The 19,709-nt window shown below is 46.7% G+C and overlaps 2 protein-coding genes across 4 annotated transcripts in view; one reads left to right on the top strand and one right to left on the bottom strand.

Moving 5' to 3' along the window:
- Dock1 (dedicator of cytokinesis 1) overlaps window positions 1–19,709 on the top strand; it is a 485,241-nt gene that overhangs the window by 230,032 nt on the left and 235,500 nt on the right. The window lies entirely within an intron of this gene.
- Window positions 1–19,709, bottom strand: part of Insyn2a (inhibitory synaptic factor 2A) — a 55,335-nt gene that overhangs the window by 24,214 nt on the left and 11,412 nt on the right. For both annotated transcript variants that reach the window (XM_041666111.1, XM_041666112.1), the window contains exon 2: window positions 12,231–13,392. In XM_041666111.1, coding sequence (XP_041522045.1) covers window positions 12,231–13,387 — 1,157 coding nt within the window. In that variant the 5' untranslated portion in view covers window positions 13,388–13,392. The remainder of the gene's footprint in view (window positions 1–12,230; window positions 13,393–19,709) is intronic.

Genomic DNA, 19,709 nt, shown 5'->3' with positions numbered 1-19,709 from the left:
GTCTCTCACCAAGTCATCTAAACCTGCAGGCAAGCAAGCTCGAGGGAACCACCAGTCTCCCCGCCGCCTCCACGTTGCCTACTCTAATGCTGTACAGTTGTCCTGTGCCTCGCTCTTCTATGGGCGCTGAGGACTCAACCTCAGGCCCGTGTTTGTGCAGCTGGCACCTAACCAGCTAGACCGTATGCTAGTCCCTCCACCCCAATATCCACTGAATAAAACAGGAGTCCAATCTGGTTGACTGCACCAAGGGAGATCTGTTTTGGGAATCCTGTGTTAGAAGGAAGATCCCTCAAAGAACATTACATGTTCAACAGCATTCTGTTGCTCAGTTCCCACGCGTGGAGTGTTGGGGGGCCAGGCTGGGAATTTCGGCCTGAATAATGCAGACATGCTGAGTTGGAACACATCCCTAGGAAGCTGAGTTGACTCTCTCTTCATCCTCTTTGTCTCAACCTTACCTTTTAACCCTACAATAGGGTGAAATTCTCAAAAGAAAAGAAACAAATGTCACTTCTCCCAAGTCAAGAATTGAGATGGCAACCCGTGAGGTACCACCCTACCTGCAAACCATTTGCTGTCTTGCTCAGTTTCAAGAGGATGCCTGACAGTTCTGGTTATTTCTATTTTGTGTTCTAATTATTGACTTTAAGAACTCTACAGCACAGAATCCCAGCATGCTTGCCTCACAGAGTCTATCCAATACTTCCTGTATTTTGATGCCCTGTATGATCCTTGATGGGTGTTGGTTTTAATTGCTTGGACAGCTAAAACCTACAGGCCCATTTTTCAAGTTGAAAAATGTGCTTCTATGTCATGGAAGCAGATTTGCATGCCTCTGAAAAGCACCATCCTCCCATGGCCCAGTCTCCAGGGTTCTTGCTAACCACCTCCTTTCCAAGCAGCCCCGTACATCCTCCCAAAAGTTCTACTGCTCTGGGAGTCTCCATGGACCACTCTACAGTGGGTTAACGATATAGGGACACTTTCTCCTGTGCATCACTTGAGACCATTTTGCTGACCAGGACCCTATCTTCTGCACTTCCTGCATCCTCCTCTGATGAGAATGTGGGTGGAGCCTCTTCACCTGTCTTTCCTGATGAGTAGAAAGCTAACACCTGTTTCCTGCCCCATATTAAACTTCAGCAAACCAATCCCCACAGAGGAGTCCATCAGTGCCAGTTGGCCCATCAGCCTTTTCTGTCTCCCTACACCAGAATGTAGGCAAGGTTCTAGTGAACTTGCAGTATGCTGTATATATCGATGATGCGAAGAAGTTTGTTTTGAACAATGACTGGATAAATGGATACGTGAGCAAATGGATAGTGTGTGTGTGTGTGTGTGTGTGTGTGTGTGTGTGTGTGTGTAAAATACATTTTGTTCCTGGAAAGGAAAATAGTCTTGCCAGTCTAGTGATGTTCCCAGCTAGGGAAGGGATACCTGTCTAAAGACTATTAGCATTTTCCCTTTTAAATTTTTCCAAGCAAGTGAGAATAAAGGTCAGTCATTTTCTGTTCCCCACACCCAGGTATGAAGATAAATGGCTCAGCCTTGCACCTTAAGCTACTCTAGTCACAGGTCTGGGAAAGGTCATTCTTTTAGCCCACCGGCACTCTGGATAAAACACCCCTCTTTGAGAAACCCCCTATTGAACTCCCTGGCATTCCGTAGACAGTGTTGACAAACAATCCATGACTGGCTTAGCATCTCGCCAAATGTGGTGGCCCTATCATTATGGGGAGGTTCTGTGTGGACTTTTAAGTAATACTATAAATGTACAAAGCTTGCATTTTCTTTAATGTATTTATGCAGTGGAAGATATGCCCAGTTGCAAAATAATGACAATAATGATACAAACAAGCCTTTTGCCCCAGAAGGCACTAGAAATATCTATTAATAAGAAGAAAGATAGCTTTTTAGGGCTGAGCAGAGGCAGGCTTGATTAATTTGTGTTCCAGGAGGAAAGTTAATGCTTAAGCTATAGTTTATTGAAAATTAATGAAAATGAATTTTTGGTGGTACTGGATACACAGAGGGAATAAAAATAAGGATTTGAGTTTATGGCACTAAGATGGATTTTCCTTCTGGCTGCCATTTCTCTCCACTTGAGTCCTAGCAGTCAAACATGCTGTATTGTATGGAGGCTTCAGTTTGAAGGAGTGACTGCGCATTTGCAGGTCTTGATGATAAACACCCACAAGGGCTTTTATCTTTTATTTATAGATTCCTTTGATGTGTTTAGATTAGCTTAGTTAACAATTTTAAGTGAGGTCTTTTGCCTCTTGAAGCTTGTGTACCTTTTCCAAGCTGATCTTGCATTTGTTTGAGAAACAAATGCACGGGAACTCTCCTTGCTAAAGATTAAAAATCTGCCCAGAGGCAGGAGAGGTAGCTCAGTGGTTAAGAACACTCAAAGCACTTGCAGGAGAGCTCGGTTCGATTCCCAGCATCCACATGACAGCTCACCACTGTCTGTCATTCCAATTCCAGGGCACCTGACACCCTCTTTGATAGACACTATATTCTCCTTGAACATTGCATGTATATGGTGCACAGACATAGGCAAAGCACTTGTGTACATAAAATAAAAATACGATCTTTGCTTTTAGGCTTTTATTGCTATGAAGACACCCCATGACTATGGCAACTCTTATATAGGAAAACACTTAATTGGGGTGCCTCATAGTTTCAGAGATTCAGTCCATTATCACCATGGCAGAGAGCATGGAGGCATGCAGGCAGACATGGTGCTGGAGAGTCCTAACTCTTTCAGGCAACCGGAAGTGGTCTGTCTCACCAGGAGCAACTTGAGCATAGGAGACCTCTAAACCAACTCTCACAGTGACACACTTCCTCCAGCAAAGCTACACTGCTTAACAGTGTCACTCCTTTTTGAGGCTATTTTCTTCCAAGCCACCACAATCTTTAACAAATCTCTATATTTTGGTGGGATGATTTGTAGAAATCCTTACTGTCCGATATGTGATTCATCTGGGGATACAGTCAATTGTGTAACTGAAGGTACACATGACTTTTATCACAGTACTTGGGAGGTAGAGGCAGGTGGCTCTCTGTCTGCCTGGTCTATAAAGCAAGTTCCAGGGCCAGTCAAGCTACACAATGAGACCTCTGTCAAAAATAAAAAATAAATAATAAATTTTTAAAAAGCTATTTGAAGTTGAAAGGTCCCTACTTCGACAGCATCCTTCCCCAGGGTTTCCTCATCCCGAGCATGGTTTCTATCAGGGCTTTGGAATAATTCCGTGTTTATTTTATATTGTTTCCTAACCTTCTGCCTTGTTCTTCACCTGCTTCTATTTGCTGTTTTTAGGTTGTCTTGAGAAGTTTGACTTGGTTTATTGTTCACACATGCTCTAATTTGAATCAGTTTGAGGAAGTAAAGCCTGGCTATTGGGTAGTAGTGACTCCATGAACCAGTCATCTGGTGAGCTGTTCCTCGGACAACATCACCTTTGTTGTTACCCACGTCCCTGGACTTTGAGATGAATGGTCTTGATTTTTCTGCAATGATCACACCAAGGGAATTCCTCTTAGTGAGATGAAGCCTTAAACATATACATTATCTGGGGAATGTGCTGCCTCTAGCACTAGGAGTCTGCTTTCCCCAGATTTGTATTTCAGTTCTTTGTGAGCCAAGAGCATGGAGACAGTGTAGAGTCTCTGAAGCCCCTTCAATCAGAGCAGAACCTAGACCTGCTGTTGCCCAAGAAAAGGCCTACTTTCTTCTTTGCATGTGCAGACCTGCTGTGTCCCCATTTTCAAGGATTTGCAAAATTTCCCACCACCGACCTATGAACTCAGACACTCCCTCTCTCTGACCTGGGACAGCCTATGAGGCACACCCAAGCTTCAGTTCTCCCAGGGAAGTCACTTTCCCTCTTTCCCTGGGATTGTTCTCTGGAAGCTCACAAATGCTCTGCACATGGCGGGTTGCTCCACACAGGTGTCCTTGACGTGCCTAGCTCAGAGGGACTCTACCTGGGGGCTCTCACTTAGTCACTCTGCCTCAGACCCAATGGAAACCAGAGGGCAGAGCCTTTTGCATTGCTTAGCAGACATTGCATGGGGTTTGAAAAAAAACTATTTGAAAACCAGAACTCACATTTCTTCTTCCTTTTTTTAATCTGAATTCTGGAACACAAATCCATAAATTTCATAAATGTTCGTGTCATGCCTTGAATTGCTCATTTTATCTGCAAACGGGGTTTCAGAGTCTCCTAGTGGCTCAGTGGTGAGGTTTCTATTCACTGGCCAACTTGAAAGGCTGAGGAGGTATTTGAAAGCTCTTTTGGCATTCTGCTCAGGAAGATTATTTAAATTCCATTTTCAGGTGTATATGATACCTACACGAAGCCCAAAGCAAGAATGAGAAATGCGGCTTATACGCTTACAAATATATTTAGCTTTATTTTTTTCTATATTAGGGACGGAAAGACTTATCATTTCCAAGAACTTCATACCAGTATTTACAAAGCTATCTATTTATTTGTATATTTACACAGCCTTAAAAAATGCTCACCACGACCCTGCGAGTTAAAGGAAAGCACATACTCGGAGGGCCCTGGCAGGCACATTCATTTCAAAAGTCACAAAAAATAATAAATAGACTTGAATGTGGGATGTGACTATTTTATCACAAATCTATAAAAGCTATGTATTGTAATAGAAAAACAACCCTCTCCCTAAAATCTGCTAGTAGAATGCCACTTCCACGGCCAGCATTGGTAGTCCTGGGAGAGAAGAAGCACTGGGGAGAGGAGGCAAGGGAAGGGGCAGCTGGATGGCCCTGTTCTCCATGTGTGCCGATCAGAAGGCGGGGCTTTTCCTCAACACATTTTTATGAATATTTTCAGATGGCTGCTGAAGGTGTGAGAAAGCCAAAGCTATGGTGACTCCATCTTGGCTCCCTATGAGTGCAGTGTTTCTCTCAGAGGCGAAGTTCAAAGCACAGTTCCTCTATTCTGCAATTCCCAGTTCTTCCTCATCCTTTGGAATAATCTAACCAATGTAAGAGTCAGGAGACACCCCACATATTCTAGCCCACACGCCACGACCACCTAGTGGCTTGCTCCTGTAAGGTAGTTCAACAGAGAAACTGACTGTAGAGGAAAGCAAGTGGTGGAAGTTGGGAGGAGGAGGTGGTGCGTGCAGGCAACCACAGGGTATGAGATCTTATCTTCCACAGTTTCCCCTTCAGACACAAAAGCTTGGTTGGTGGCCTGTTCTGGTCTCGAGCTCACCATCGTCTGTTTTCAGCCATGCAAGTGCTGAGATCACAGGTGTGTGCCACCACACCTATCTTACAAGTTTCATTTAATTCCCAAATCCCTTGGGCAGGCAGGTCCACAGGCTGCAAGGCATTTGGTTTCAAAGGAACAGTAAGAGGTCCTATAGGTTAGAGACCCTGCTGAGGTAGCTAGGTGAGGCCATGTCGGTGTGAATTTCTTAGCTCAGGACCTGCTGACTGCAGGGCCCTGGTCATTCCGCTTTGCTGTCCTGCCAGAGCTCATTTTCTGAGAAAGGGAAAAAGCAAGTGCCACGGAGGCTGACCTCCCTGGGCTGGTTGTACCGTTTTAAAATGCTTGGGTTACAATAACTGCAGAGAGCCACCGAGACAGATTCATCAAGAGCATTAGAAATTGGAGTGCTGACTTTCCCAACCCCTGCAAATAGAGTACGTGAGGGGACAGGAGAGTATTGGGCAGAATTAAGGACCCTCCTGCCTCTGATTCTGCACCTAGCACAGGCTTCACTTGCTGCTCACAGTGCCCTGCTTGCCTGTAGAACATCTTGTCAGAGCTGAGGAGGACACCATGCAGAACTTGAGAAATCCACAGGAGTTAACTCTCGGGACCATGGACACCAGGAGAGACAGTTGAATACTGTCTCCTCCACCCACTCCCCTGTTTGGGACCTTTCCCAACTGACTAGGTTCAAGACCTTGATCTTAAAGCAGTAAGTCGGTTCTGGCATGAACAGCACCTCATCATCCTATAGACAGTTTATAGCTAGGGTGGGAATGGGATGACCTGACTGGACCCAGCTTTCCCTGGGCTCCAGAAGGGGGATCCTGGGAGTCAGGAACTTAGCTGTGATAGAAGAGCTTTATGATTCCCCAGGTCTCTGGCACAGCTCCCACAAGGGTATACAGATTCTATGTTGATCCTCTTGTTCTGTAACTTGGATGAAGTAAACTGGCCCCTTCTGGCTTTTTGCATTATTGTGACACAGTATTTATTTCATTTGAGCCTGGGAAATTAGAGAAAAGTCTAGGGGATTTCTCATCTCCTCACAGGTTCTGAAATGCCTAATTGTGAGTGCTCCATCGTTATGAAGGCATGAAAAACAGTCTGTATATCAGTTCTATCACTCTGGCATCAAGATGTGAATGAAAATGGACCAACTCAGGTGGGACACCTTTGTCATGGCTCAAAGGAAGCTGCCATACAATCTATAATTTTATGTTGCACACATACACAGAGTTTCAAAGTTAGGTGGGGGGAGTCATGCATGTTGGAGAAAAGTCAAGCACATACATTAACAAACTGAAGTTAATTAATAACGTACTCATTAAAGGCTGGGCCTGAATTCAGTCTGCTCACTGCCTACCTCTGTGTCCATCGTGGAGGAGATACTTAAGTCCTCTGAGTGTGTGAATGAGTTAGATGTCTTCCTGCCTGGCGGTCACACACGAACTATCTGTCCCTGAGTGTGAGCCTACATTTCAGCTGAACTGATGCAGTCCCACACTTAACCACCTAATAGTCAACACGCTGTGGTCTCTGGTCTGTGTTAATGTCTGTCGCAACATAACCATGGCCGCTCATATGTGGATTGCCTCTGGCTGCTTCTAGAATAAAGACAGAGTGAGAGCCATATGCATATGGATCATATAGATCCTAAAGCTGATAATCTGTCTCCCCACCCACCCACCCTCTCAAATAAACAATGCTTTCTGGGATTCTGAGGTACTCCAGTGACCTCAGTCCTCATCTCTCACCTACTTAGCTGCATAGGATTCTTTATTGGTGGCTACTCCCATTTTTTTTTTTTTTAACACAGATGGGTTTGAGGAAACATTAACAGAGGCCACTGTACAGTGTCTGTTAACTGTTAGTTGTTCCTGCCTTCCAAGTCTTGAAAGCAGGCAATGCTGCTGCTCTCTCTCATCAGTCCCTCCCTGAACTTGGGGTGTATTCAATTAAAAAAATATTATAAAAAAAAATATATATATATATAAATATTATTAGTTAAACCACTGTTTGCCCCAAGTGGGGAGAACTAGGTGTCAGGCCACCATGAAGCCACCTGTTAGCTGGCTAAAGGATACCCCACTGACAGTAAACTGTCTGCCTGCCTAAGTGTTCGACCTTACAACCTTTCCTCAAGCAATCAGGCACCTGTAGTCTCATGTGTTTTCTGACTTAGTTTAGCCACAGAGGTCCAGCACGTCATATCTGCTTTTCTGTTAGCTATATTTCAAGGCCTGGCGTGCTCTGGATACCCCCCGCTTCCCAAACCTGAATGTTCCAAAGGACCTGGCCTTACGTTTAACATCCTTGAAGGTGGCCTCTCCTACAGGTGTCTGATCTTCTCTGACTGGAAAAGCATCACTGGACTCTTTCGAGTCAGTGAATATATTACTTCTGAAGAACAACAGTTCTCAACCTGTGTGTTGCATCTCCTTCGGGGTCAAATGACCCTTTTACAGGGGTCACATACCAGATATCCTGCATATCAGATATTTACGTTACAATTCATAACAGCAGCAAAATTTATGAAGTAGCAGTGAAAATAATTTTATGGTTGGGGATCGCTACAACATGAAGAACTGGTTGCAGCATTAGGAGGGTTAAGAACCGTTGCCCTAGAGTGTCTGGGATGGGTTAGCTTATAGGCAGGAAGAGCTATCCCTCCACAGTGTACTGCTGGGGCTGCAATGCGCCAAGCAATGAGACCCTTCAGACAACTGGTCAGTGGCTCTCCAGCTCAGGAAGCCCATGGTGGCTACAGGGAATTTCCCCCGTTCTAAGAACTAGTTGGGTTTTTAATCCCATATACCGCTTGCCCGGCTCTCAACCTTTAACAAACACATCAGTCCTGCAGGTAGCCTGCGTGACCCAGCACTTCCCGAGAAGAGATCAGAATAATACTGAGAACGCTGAAACGGGCAGGGTAATTCTTGGCATTCATGCCAGCCTGGTGAGCAAATGCCGCCTGTGCTGCATAAAGCAGGGTGATTTGAGTGAATTGTCCAGACGGTTTACAGGGGACTAAAAAGCACGAGCGTGAGGAAATTTTCGCACAGCCCACTTCCTTACAGAAGGGATCCTCTGTAATGCTGCCCATGGGTCCCAGCCTGTACCACTATGTGGTCCTATAGGCCGGGGCTTGTCCTAGACACCATACGTAAACCACCACCACTCCTACTTGACGAAGACCCAACTGAAGCTCAGTTGTTGAGACGGCTCTGCTCAAGCCTTTCAGGCATGCAGATGAGCAAACGAAGACTAATGGAAGAGTCTCTTAGGAACCACAGCTTGGAAGGGACTGAGAGCAGCTGCCTGGTGGCACATGGCCCTTCAGAGAGAAAAAGCCACTAGGAAGAGCTTGTCTGATGGCCTGGATAATGAAAAGCCCTATCAAAGATGTTATACACTGAGTACAGTCCAGGGGACGTAGAGGCTGCCGGTCAGACTCAGAGATATTGCTCTCCCCTCACACTGTCTAGACATTAACACAAGAGAAGACCCATGGCCCTCAAAGGCTCAGTTCTAGCCCACGGAACATTATGGAAACGTGGGTATAAGGTGTGTCACATAGACACAGTCATGGCTGCACTGGGCTCACCCCATTAAGAGATCCTCCTTAATGCTGGTGACTTCTTATCCAGAGCCACTCTGTGCTTTCCTGGGCAGGAAAGGGAAGTAGAAGCCTCCACTAGCCCACTGCTTCATAAGGCTTCATAAGCATCTTCCATAGTTAATGACTCAGAGGCTTGAGACTACTTCCTAAGGACAACTTTTGGTGTTTGATGGGTCCTTCAATTCTTTGTCATTTCACAGGAAGTGAATATGTAATGATACATATATCGATGGCAAGATGGCTCAGTGGGCAAAGGGCACTTGCACCAAGCTCGATGACCTAAGTTCCATTACCATAACAAATCTGGTGGAAAGAGAAAATGGACCTTTTCAGGTTTTCCTTTGTGCCCCTAACCCCCCCACACACACTGAGAGAAAAATAAAATATAATTCTTAACATTTTAAACACTAGTATTGTAAAGTAGAATGTATTTCCTGCTGTTTTAACTTGGGGTACAAGTCAAACAGTCATCTCCAGCCTCCATGAAGTACCTATGTCCTGAGAACCCCTTCTCCCTTCAGGACCACAGTGGCACCATTCAGGACTGGGCTTGGGTGATTAGAGGAGCAGAGATTTTCAGGATGTAGGAGCTGATGCAACTGCCTGATGATGCAGTATTTACACCAGGGAAATGGGCAGTCGCTATCCTTCCCCAGAGTCATTCCAGGTGTCACAGTGGGGAACTGGCTGTGGCTGACTCTCCAACTTCTGGAGACTCCTTGGGACCCCATCCTCACAGCTTCTGTTCTGCCCCCTAGAGGCTGCTCCCCTCTGTGATATTCTCAAGGGAAAAGGGAAGTGAGAAATTTGAGTATTAGTCAAATTAATGATCTTGGGCATGGCATGGGAAGAGCCACCATCGTAGTGCCCTTGGGCTTTGAAACTAATTGATTTGCTGTTAAATGTATCCAGAGGGTTCCCTGAGATGGGTGGGAATGATTGTTCTAGAATCAGATGTGAGACTTATGGACTCTATGGACCTGCCTTGACATCCTGAACTTGTCCTGTATGGATAATGACCTAAGTAGAGGTTTGTTTTAAAGATGATGGAGGGGACCACAATTCCTGGCCTCGATTTTAAGGTGTCAAGTCTTAAGATGGCTAGGGCTCTATGTGTACTTTGGGATACTGGAAGAAAGGGCTTTTTATGACAGGAGACCCTTTCCTCTGTCTTCAGTTTGACACTACTAAACTTTTAAACCCTGGTCAGTGTGCTCAAAGAGTGAATGGTCAAGTGTACCTAAGTACAATTGACTTGATGGGTTTCATTAGGCACAGGTTGCTGGCAGCCACTCAACAGAGAATCCCCAGGGTTTCCAGGGCAATGTGGAGTTGTACCCTTTGTGCTCAGCAGCGTAAGGGGGATGCATTCATTGAACTGGACTCAGACATGGGGCCCAAGTGTTGCTCAGACCCTCCTCCTCCTATCCAAAACCAGTAATCAGTAAGACCAACATGTAGCAGCCATTACCTAGTTCAGAATTTGTTCCTGGGATGAATACAGCCGAGAGTCGCCTGTCTAACTCTCACTTTCCACTGCGGGATGAGCAAATGCCCCCAGTTTCTAGGTGCCGCCCTTGTGCAAGTCACCAGAGCCAGAACTTCCATCCAGACATACCTCACTGGACTTGAACTCACTTGACTAGCCACACATAGCCCCTGGGAAGCTAGAAGACCCTACTGAAGCAAGGCCCTGTGCTTGTTCTACTAGCACAAGGAAGTGCCTAGCTAAACGCATGGTTTTCCCTTCCTAGGGTGCTCAGAGATGTTTCTGTTTGAGTGTGACTCCCAGTGGGTACACACATACATGTGGCTTCACACCCCTTGCTGAGGTTTGTTTTCCACCTCGTGTTGGTGACATCCTTTCATCTTGCTGTGTGGCTCCAGTGACTACCAGCTATATCAAAGTCCAGGATTGGTTCCTTTGACCCTCTCATTTTTGTGACCTGCTAATGCCCAAGTCCATCTTCCCCAGTGTGTGACTTTTGGATGTGTATGGATTCAAATGCCTGAAATGGATGAAAATGGAGATGGCCTTTCAGCATTAAATGCGCTTCCGGCAACTCCATGGTATCAGATTGACTACTAGCCTCCCATCAGGTTACTTTACATTATGCAAATCATGCTTTTGGCTTCATAGCCACTGGAATCTGACTGTTGGTGAGGTGGGGCCAGTACTAAGAAGTAGCTTCTCTTGTCAACAGGGTTGGAATGGCCAAAGTCAAGGGTAGGACAAGCACCAGGTACCTCGCCATTGAAACTAGTGCATTGGCTTTACCTTCTGCCCTGGAAGGCAGAGGCTGTTTCTTCTCCACTGCTCACACCAAGCAGACTCTGCCTAATTCGGCTACAGCAATCCTCTACTGATTCTTTGAGTCTGGGTGTTCTGCTGCAATGATAATGTATTACCTGGCTTCCCTCTGTCACACGGCTGCCAGCTCAATTCACCCACAGAGTAAAGGGCACCAGTCACATGGACAAGAGAACACAGCCTCACATCCAACCTCCAGAACATAGTGGAGCGGATGGGGTGGTTTCAAAGGGTTGGACAAGAGAAGGCTTGGCAGGTCGGACTAAGGTTGGGGAGCCTTGGGCACTCTTTGAAGATGCACAAAACCAGCCCTGGCAGCCTTGCCCACAGTGAGGGCTACGGGAGATGTGTTTCCTAGCTTGAACGATCAACGGCTGGTCAAGTCCAACAAGCCCCTGTTGGTGCTGGATTGTGTTATAATCCAAATGGACACCAAACACAACTCATGGTTGCGGATGTTTGCCTCCTAATCACCTACAGACAGAGCTTGCCTAAAGAGGGCCTCTGCCTCTGTGTGCTCCAGGAAAAGAATGAAAACCAAAAAGACTATCACATAAAACCTTAGATGATCCAGCATGCGGATCCCATTGAAATCATTTATCACTTGCTAGCATTTACTTTTCCTGACACCTGATTTGCCCCCCCCCCTTATATAATGGGATTCCTAAGAATCAAATGGGACCCATATATAGATATTTTGAACTGGTATATGTATTACAATTCATTAAGATCAGAAACATTAATCTGAATAGATCACAAGGAAGACCCAATAACTCTGAATATTCAGGTAGAGCCTGAAACCAAGTTCAGACGGGTAAACACTAACAAGCAAATCCATGTCAGAGGTGAGTGTGCCAAGAAGCCTGGCCTTCAACACACCTGTGGCCCTCGTAACTCACTAGTTCTTCCAGCTGCAGCCCTGACACAGAAACACTGGCATTGGACTCCTTAGGGATGGGACCTTGGGGCTGTTGAGGAAGCAAGTGGCAAGCCTACAAGCCTGCGGGGAATAAGCCAGAGTTGTCATACATACCCTTCCCGGTGGGCCTCTCCTTTCTCCAGCTCCTGAATGACTCCCAGCAGCACTTTGATGGTCTCCTGGCTCGAGCTGATTAAGTTCTCCATCACCTGCAGCTGGGCCTTGAGGTCTACCACTTCGGTTTGAGGCACAATTTGTTGGCGTTCTTCATCCCCCACCCCAGCTGTGGGGCTAGGCTGGTTCTGCGGGGGCTGTTTGCTACATTCTGGGGACAGGCACTGCACTGGGGGTGAGCAGGCCAGAGCAGAGCCTGTGGATGCCTGCAGCCCGTTGAGGTGGGCAGCCCTCCTCTGCTCCTCATCGGCAGGGCAGAGAGACCATTGGCTGGCAGCAGCCGAGTTCGAAAGGCCAGGCTCAGGGGCCCTGGTACTGACGGCAGGCGGGTACACAGTGGCAACCTCTGTTTTAAATACCCTTCCATGGGTAAGTGGAGTGGGCTCCTCTGAGTCAAGGGTGCCCCTGTCCGGCTTAGCTCTCCCCTGCAGCTGGTGGACGGGCTCCTCGGAGGGAGGCCGAGAGTTCTGCACTAGAGCTTCAGGGTAGCCAAGCATGTCTGGAGTCTTGCAGAGCTCTGCACAGTTGACCCCAGAAGGTTGGTCCAGCGCATTCACGTGCTCGTTGGAATGGAAAACCAAAGCTGTGGTCTTGTGAATCCTTCCCGCGCTGCAAGGCCGAGGTTCCTCCATGGACCCGGCCTCGCTCTTCTCTTTTGAACCCGCTAGAAACCCATTGTTCTGGCTTTTGAAGGCATCTGCAGCCGGCAGGCCTTTGAGGCTGCCTTTCTTGCGGTCCAGTGGGAATGTCTGGTAACACTTGCGAAGGTCTGGTGAGGTCTGCACGCCCGTGCTCTTGGTGACGTTGGGAATGGATCGGCGTGCGGGCACTGTCATATACTTACGGTAGGCCGTCCTACAGGCCACAGCCTTGGCCTCTCGCTTCTCCCCCAGAGACCCTGAAGACAGCTGTGTGTCCCTCTGCTCATTCTGAGCCTCACAGATATCCTTAAAGCGCACCTGCAGGGCTTTGTTCCGCTTTTTGATCTGCCGGTTAGGGTCTAGGGCATATCTCATCTCCAGGGCCAGGCAGGCAGCTGGCTCCGCTTCTTGCTCTGGTGTTGTGAGTATGCATCTACCGGAGTCCTTGCTGACCATGGTGCCTGCATGCAGAGACAGCAACAGAAGCTTTAGTGGGTCAGAAGCACACACGCAAATGCAGCCGAATGGACTTCCAGCCAAATTACGGCTGCCGGCTTCCTAATTATTTTTAAACAGGTGAGGTTGGCCTTTATGTTAAGGAAAATCAGACAGGCGGGGAGTTGCTGGCAGGCACAGCATGAGATGCTTCTCGATATTAAAGCCTGCTTACTTTTCCATGTGGGATACACTTGGTTTCTGTTTGATAGTAATGCTTGTTTCCCCATTAGACAAACCTGTTTTACTATATTCATCAAGCAGCCCAGTGTCGCCGCTTCGTCAGCTCTGCAAATTATCTTTTCACATGTGTCTCCCCTTCGTAGGCAGATGACTTACCAAATGCAACTTATTTAGTTGAGGATTTTTACAATATTTTTTTTGGAGGATGACGTGATTAATCTATTATTGGAATCCAACAGTATTAAAGACTTTCTGAAGAGTCTAGGTCCTGAGCAGATAGACACATGTAGAGGAACGCCCTTGCAGGCAGGAACCAGGGTCAGTCAACATGGACTCTGTGGGGAGCCAGCCATATTCCTCCACAGGGATATCTCCGGGAATAAGTCATGTTGCGGAGCATGGCTTCTAGAAACATCAGTCATGAACACAACATGGGTTTCCCTGAGTCTACAAAAACAGCAATGCCATCTCTTTGCTGTGATTCCTTGGAGAATGGTATTGGGAAATTACTTTAAAAATAAATTATTCATTCTAGAATCAAATTTTGTGTTTTGATCACAACCCCTGGAATAAAAATGACAACAATGGTAGTTGTTCTAGCATTTAAATGCTGAAAGAAAATAAAATCAGGAGGCTTTTTGTTAATCATGCAGATTCATCTTGGGCTGAGCTATTAAATGCAGCTAAAGAGATGCAGGTGGCCAACGATTCTCAGGGGAATACCGGGAGGGTAAGTGCCTTCCCTTTATTAGATAAGCAGATTCGCAGCTGCTTATCGCACACCGAAGAACTTTCTCGGGGGCTGCACTTGAAGCAAGATTCAGTGAAGCTGGGCCTGGTGGTGCAGATTTCTGATTCCGGCTACTTAGGAAGCTGAGGCAGGAAGATCACAAGTTTAAGGCTTGCTTGGACTACAGAGTGAGTTCAAGGCCAAGCAAGGCAGATCAAGGAGTCCTTGCCCCAATATAAAGTAAAAACAGGTCTGAAATAAAGCTCAGTAGAGCATTTTCTTAGTATTTATGAGGACCTGGGTTCAATCCTGGGTTTGGCAAAATGCGTGCTGCTTGTGATCTAGCTGTCGCTGGCTTCCTGACATTTGAGAGTAAAGTGGGGGTCGGCTGATTGGAAATGGGTATCCGGAAGATTCTGGCATCAGAACCCCAGCGTTCAGGGTTGCAAAGTCACAGAGATGAGCAAAGGTCAGTAAAAGCGGCATTCTCCAGCCCAATATCAACAGAACTAAAGCTCTGTCCTAAAGCGAAGGATCTGCAGGGGTAGTGATTTTGACAATGGTAGCACTGTAGGTAAGACCCCAGCCTGAAGACCTGGAGGAGACAGTCTCAGGAAACACCATGACAATGGAGATATTTACAGAGGGGCCGCTACTTACGGGGTCAGGGAATTATTTTTCTTACATTTGGTGGCAACATTCCCATATCACAGAGAGGTATGCTATGCCACTTGTCCAACCTCACACAGCAGGTGAAGAGCACAGATAGGCCATGGCCCTCCAAATCCCAAGCTCATTCTGTTTCCAACAGACCCAGATGTCCAACGTACAGTACAGGTCCAATGCCTCTCCTGTCCTTAATCCTTAGTCAGCGCTGTAGGCCGGTAGGCTTAAAGGCTTGATGAAGGAGAGGAAGAGAGGAACGCCAAGCCCTTGGCTTAGGGGTAACACATGACCTATGCCTTCTCTGCAGTTACACTTCTGCTACACAGGCCTTTGCTGCCTTGCAAGCCACAGGTGTTTGCAGCGTCAAAGACTCAGAGGCACATCCGATCCCCAACTCTTCATAATATTGCTGAACACTAATGGGTTTGGGGGAGGTACCCTAAAATCACCTCTGCAGCCTTTGGCTCAATTTCCACCATGGTTAGTTCCTCAGCTGCTGCTCTCCTGGCAGGTTAGGCAGATGACCGGCTGATGCTGCATGGGCTCTGAGCAGTGCAGAACGCTCAGCAGCCGCAGACAGCAGTGGCCCTAGCTTCTTCCAGAGAATGGAAGCACACCTTCCTTCCAGTGTGACAGCCGGCAATGTCACCAAGGGAGCGCCACCACCATGACAACCCTGCATTAGCCTTTCCAACCATGAATGCCCAAGGCTTCTATTGTCCCGGAGTTACGGCCTCAGAATGAAGGCTTTCAAGTAAGATGCTGGGGATATCTGCAGACGTCTGTAATCTGAAACTCAACCTCCAGGACAGGTTTAGAGAGGGGGGAATAGGAGTAGAATGGACCAGAGATGTAATACATTAATAGCAAGACTCATACAGTGGAGGTGGGGATTGTGCCCGGGGGTGGAGGGCAGCAGGGCAAGCCTGCCGGAACAGATAATAATAGCTATCCTTCAGGGACACTTACCCCCGAAAAGTAAAAGACATAGACTCAGAAGTTGGTGCGGGGGAAGAGCCTTGGAAACTGGGGCCATAAGAAAATTAAATCCTAACCCCCATTCTTATCTGTGACTGTTCTTTGGCTCCCTTGCCATCTAGGTGTGTCAGAATGTATCGTGCCATCGTTGTGAAGGAGACCTTCATACTAGGGGAAATTTGAAAGAGAGAGCATTTTTACAAAAAGCAATTTACTAGTAATTTTTCAGCCTTTTTCCCTGCCAGTCCTGAAAAATGTGTGTCTGAGTAAGTTTGTCCTGCCTCCCTATCCATCATCAGGGTTTGCCAGGAACTGCACTGAAATAATTTCCCTACATCACTCTGCTGGTTTGCTGAGTGGTAGTCCAGACCATCAAACTCATAAAACCAATCAGAGGAATTCATTGCTAGTGGTAAAAGCAAAATAATAAAAAAACAAAACTCTCAGCTTTTCCTGCTCTACAGAGTAGCTAGCTAAGTATGTAAAAAGACTATTCCCTTATTAGGGAAAATAAAGATAAATAATAAGGAAGTTCTTTGCTTTAGTGGGCCTGCACTGGGGGTTTGACCCTAGGGCCTTATGCCTGCTGGGCGGGTTTGAAGATTGATTTTTTTTTTATCTCTTTTTACTATGCGTACGTGTATGAGTCGAGATGCTCCAAAAAGGCCAGAGGCGTTGGAAGCGCCTGGAGCAGGAATTATGGGCCCTTGTGAGCTGCCTGTCGTGGGAGCTGGGAATTGTGCTCGTGTCCTCCACAGGAGCAGTGCGTGTGCTTTATGGCTGAGCCATCTCGCTGGGCCCTATGCATGCACCATGTGTGCTAACAAATGCCAGCCTATGCCTGTACATTTCACTCCCATCTTCTCATTTGACCCCCAGAATCCCCCTGCCTGCTGGGGAGACTCCAAGGCTATCCTTATCCTTCCTCTATGTGGAGACTTGGAAGGGCACAGCTGGTGGCCTGAATAAGTCCCTTTGAATAACGTTCTCTAAAAATCTGTCCTAAGCAGAGCGATCTGTCACTTGGCCTGACCCCTGGTCAACTTTAAGAAGCATCAGCTAAGTTAGGCATGGTAGCATGTACCTGCAATTCCAACACATAGGAGGCAGCAAGAGGATCATTGCAAGTTTGAGACCAGCTTGGTCTACACAAAGATTCTGGGCTAGCCAGTGGTAATGATAATTTAATGATAATAATATTAATAACAATAATAAAGTATCAGACATCTGAAAAGTGAATGAGTCAGCCTTCTGGCCTTCTCATATTATGTATCAAGGGTGGGTTATGGGAGACCTCCAGTGTTCCTGGAACATGTCTGTCACTGGTGCATAAGGGTTGCCTTGAAGTTCGAGGTGACTGTCAGACTTGAATTGCATTTCTAACATGGCTTCCTTGGGTAGGTCACCCCATAGAGCTAGAGGTGCTGGTCCTTTGGGCGAATCTCTTAATCTGCAGAGCAGCAAGAGTCCATAACCTGTGTTAGATTTATTGGGAAATGCTTTGGGAAAGTGGCAAGTCATGGTTGGGCCTGCCTGGCTCAGGGAAATCTAGATGCCGTTGAGCTGTGTAGAATATAAATGTCTTAATTACTCTCAAATTAAATTTCATAATCAAATGTGAGCTGTAAATATATAAACCCTGTAGTCTTAGATTAGCGATGCCGCGTCATCTCTGTACTGTTTTAAATTAATAACACAGATAAAAACGCGCTCAGTTCAACAGCCCAACAATAGGTCAAGTAAATGATGGTGTATCCCCACTCGCTGTGACCATTAAAATAATCATTATAAAAAAGGCGTGGGATCGCCACAAAACAGGAGCTAATGTCAAGTGAAGGAAAATGGCCTACCAAGTTTAGCTGGGGAAAAGGAAATAAACCAAAGTGGTTGCTGTTGTATTTAAACATTGTCTTTCGGAAGAGCGTCTTACCTGTGTTTTTTTGACATAAGGCTGTTGCTACCTTACTTTTCTTGTTAAAACTCATGGAGCAAAGCACCTCTTCTGCAGGTCTTTGTAAGTGTGAACACTCTCAAAGTCCCAGAAAGGATCAGGCAGTCCCCAAAGGCCTTCTTTGATCGTTCCGAGAAAGTGCTGAATTTTAGTGATGGTAGTGTGTGTCTGTGCTTGTATGTCTAGGTACTTGAGTGTATACATATGCTCTCATGGGTTGGAGAATTAGCAGACCATGCCAGCAATCCAGAGAACTTACTATGAAGAAGAAAACTGCCGCTGGTTTGAATTTATTATCAAATCGATTTGCCTTGTGGGCTGTGATGAGCAGCTCCAGAAGTTTGGGGTCTCATCAGCTGACGGGAAAGACTCCTGCTTCTATTCTGCCATTGTAAAATGTCTCATCCTTCCCGGGATTCCTATGTGCCCCTCTAATGTGGTATGTGTGTCTTGATTGGTCCTTGATTGGTCCTCTGACAGGTGGGACTGTAGAGAAACTACCTGCCTTGGGGTGTTCCGTCACTGTATATAGCCTAAGAGCCAGCAAGTCACCCCATGAATGTGGATCGCGACTGCATGAAATTGCCAGCTTCCCAATGGCTCTCCTACAGTCGAGGCACCTTGGAGCCAGAGATGCTGGCTGCGGTTCAAGATTAATTGGGTCAACATTTTATTCTACATGCTGAGGAAAGGCCTGTGCAGTAGGCTCCTCAGAGTGGGGAAAAGGGGCAAGTAGATGAGCTTTACCGTGGAGCTTCCCAGTGGGGAAGGAAGGTAAGCTCTCCCTCACTCCAGAACCCCTGTTTATAGGGGAAGCTTTAATGCAGTAACCTAGTTCACAGTCCTGAAGCCCACTTGTCTTGAGGCAGAGACCACCACATAGATGTTAGAATGGGTCTCAGCTTCACGGTCTAGATTAATTTAACACATGGAGGTGCCCTTTTCCCAACACTTGTTCTGTCTTCAGAGGCCACAGATCTGACTGGAGAGGGGTGACTCTAAGTACATTCAGATGTTTCTCTTGGGTCGGCCGGAAGTGAGGGAACAGCTCCAGGGACAGCAACCTAGCTGTGGTAGGAAATCAGGGAAGACACAGCCTGCTTGTGTTCTTGTTCTCGTTCTTTCTGTCCCTTCCTTCCTCCCTCAACCTCTCTCTAGGCTGATCTCGAGCTTACTAACAGTATTTGAGGATGGCCTTGAATCGCCACCTCTGGTGCTGGGATTATAGGTATATGCCTATGGCTCATTTACTTGATGCTGGGAATCAGTGTGTTGGGCATACAAGGCAAGCCATCTACCAACTGAACTACATCCTCTCCCTCTCTTACTGGATGGAATATCGAAGGGTAACCTGAACCTTTATGAACTGGTGCCTCTCTAGTCTGAAATTGGGAATAGTGATATTTTGAGGTAAAATGCAGTTTTGGGGGCAGAAGAAACCCTGCCTCCACTGGGGCTCTGGTTTGCCCTTATCTGTGTCATTAGAACATGTAGCTCACCAAGAGAGAGCCTTGGAAATGTCACCCCAACGCTGCAAACCACTGCTATCATGGGTGCACACTGTCCTGCACTGTGAGCCGGCAGAGAGGCATGAGGTGTGTGCCTGGTCCAGGCGTGGATACCTTGGGTTTGGTGTGGAGGCTTCAGAACAGTGGCTGTCAACCTGTGAGATGTGACCCCTTTGGGAACAGAACAACCCTTTCACAGGGGTCGCCTAAGACAATTGCAAAACACAGACAGTTACATTATGGTTCATAACGGTAGGAATGAATCTA

The sequence above is a fragment of the Microtus oregoni genome, unplaced genomic scaffold (genome assembly GCF_018167655.1).
Source record: "Microtus oregoni isolate MIOR12 unplaced genomic scaffold, Mior012 000016F_ref0000370, whole genome shotgun sequence".
Lineage (NCBI taxonomy): Eukaryota > Metazoa > Chordata > Mammalia > Rodentia > Cricetidae > Microtus > Microtus oregoni.
This window is presented reverse-complemented; position numbering and strand designations above follow the sequence as displayed.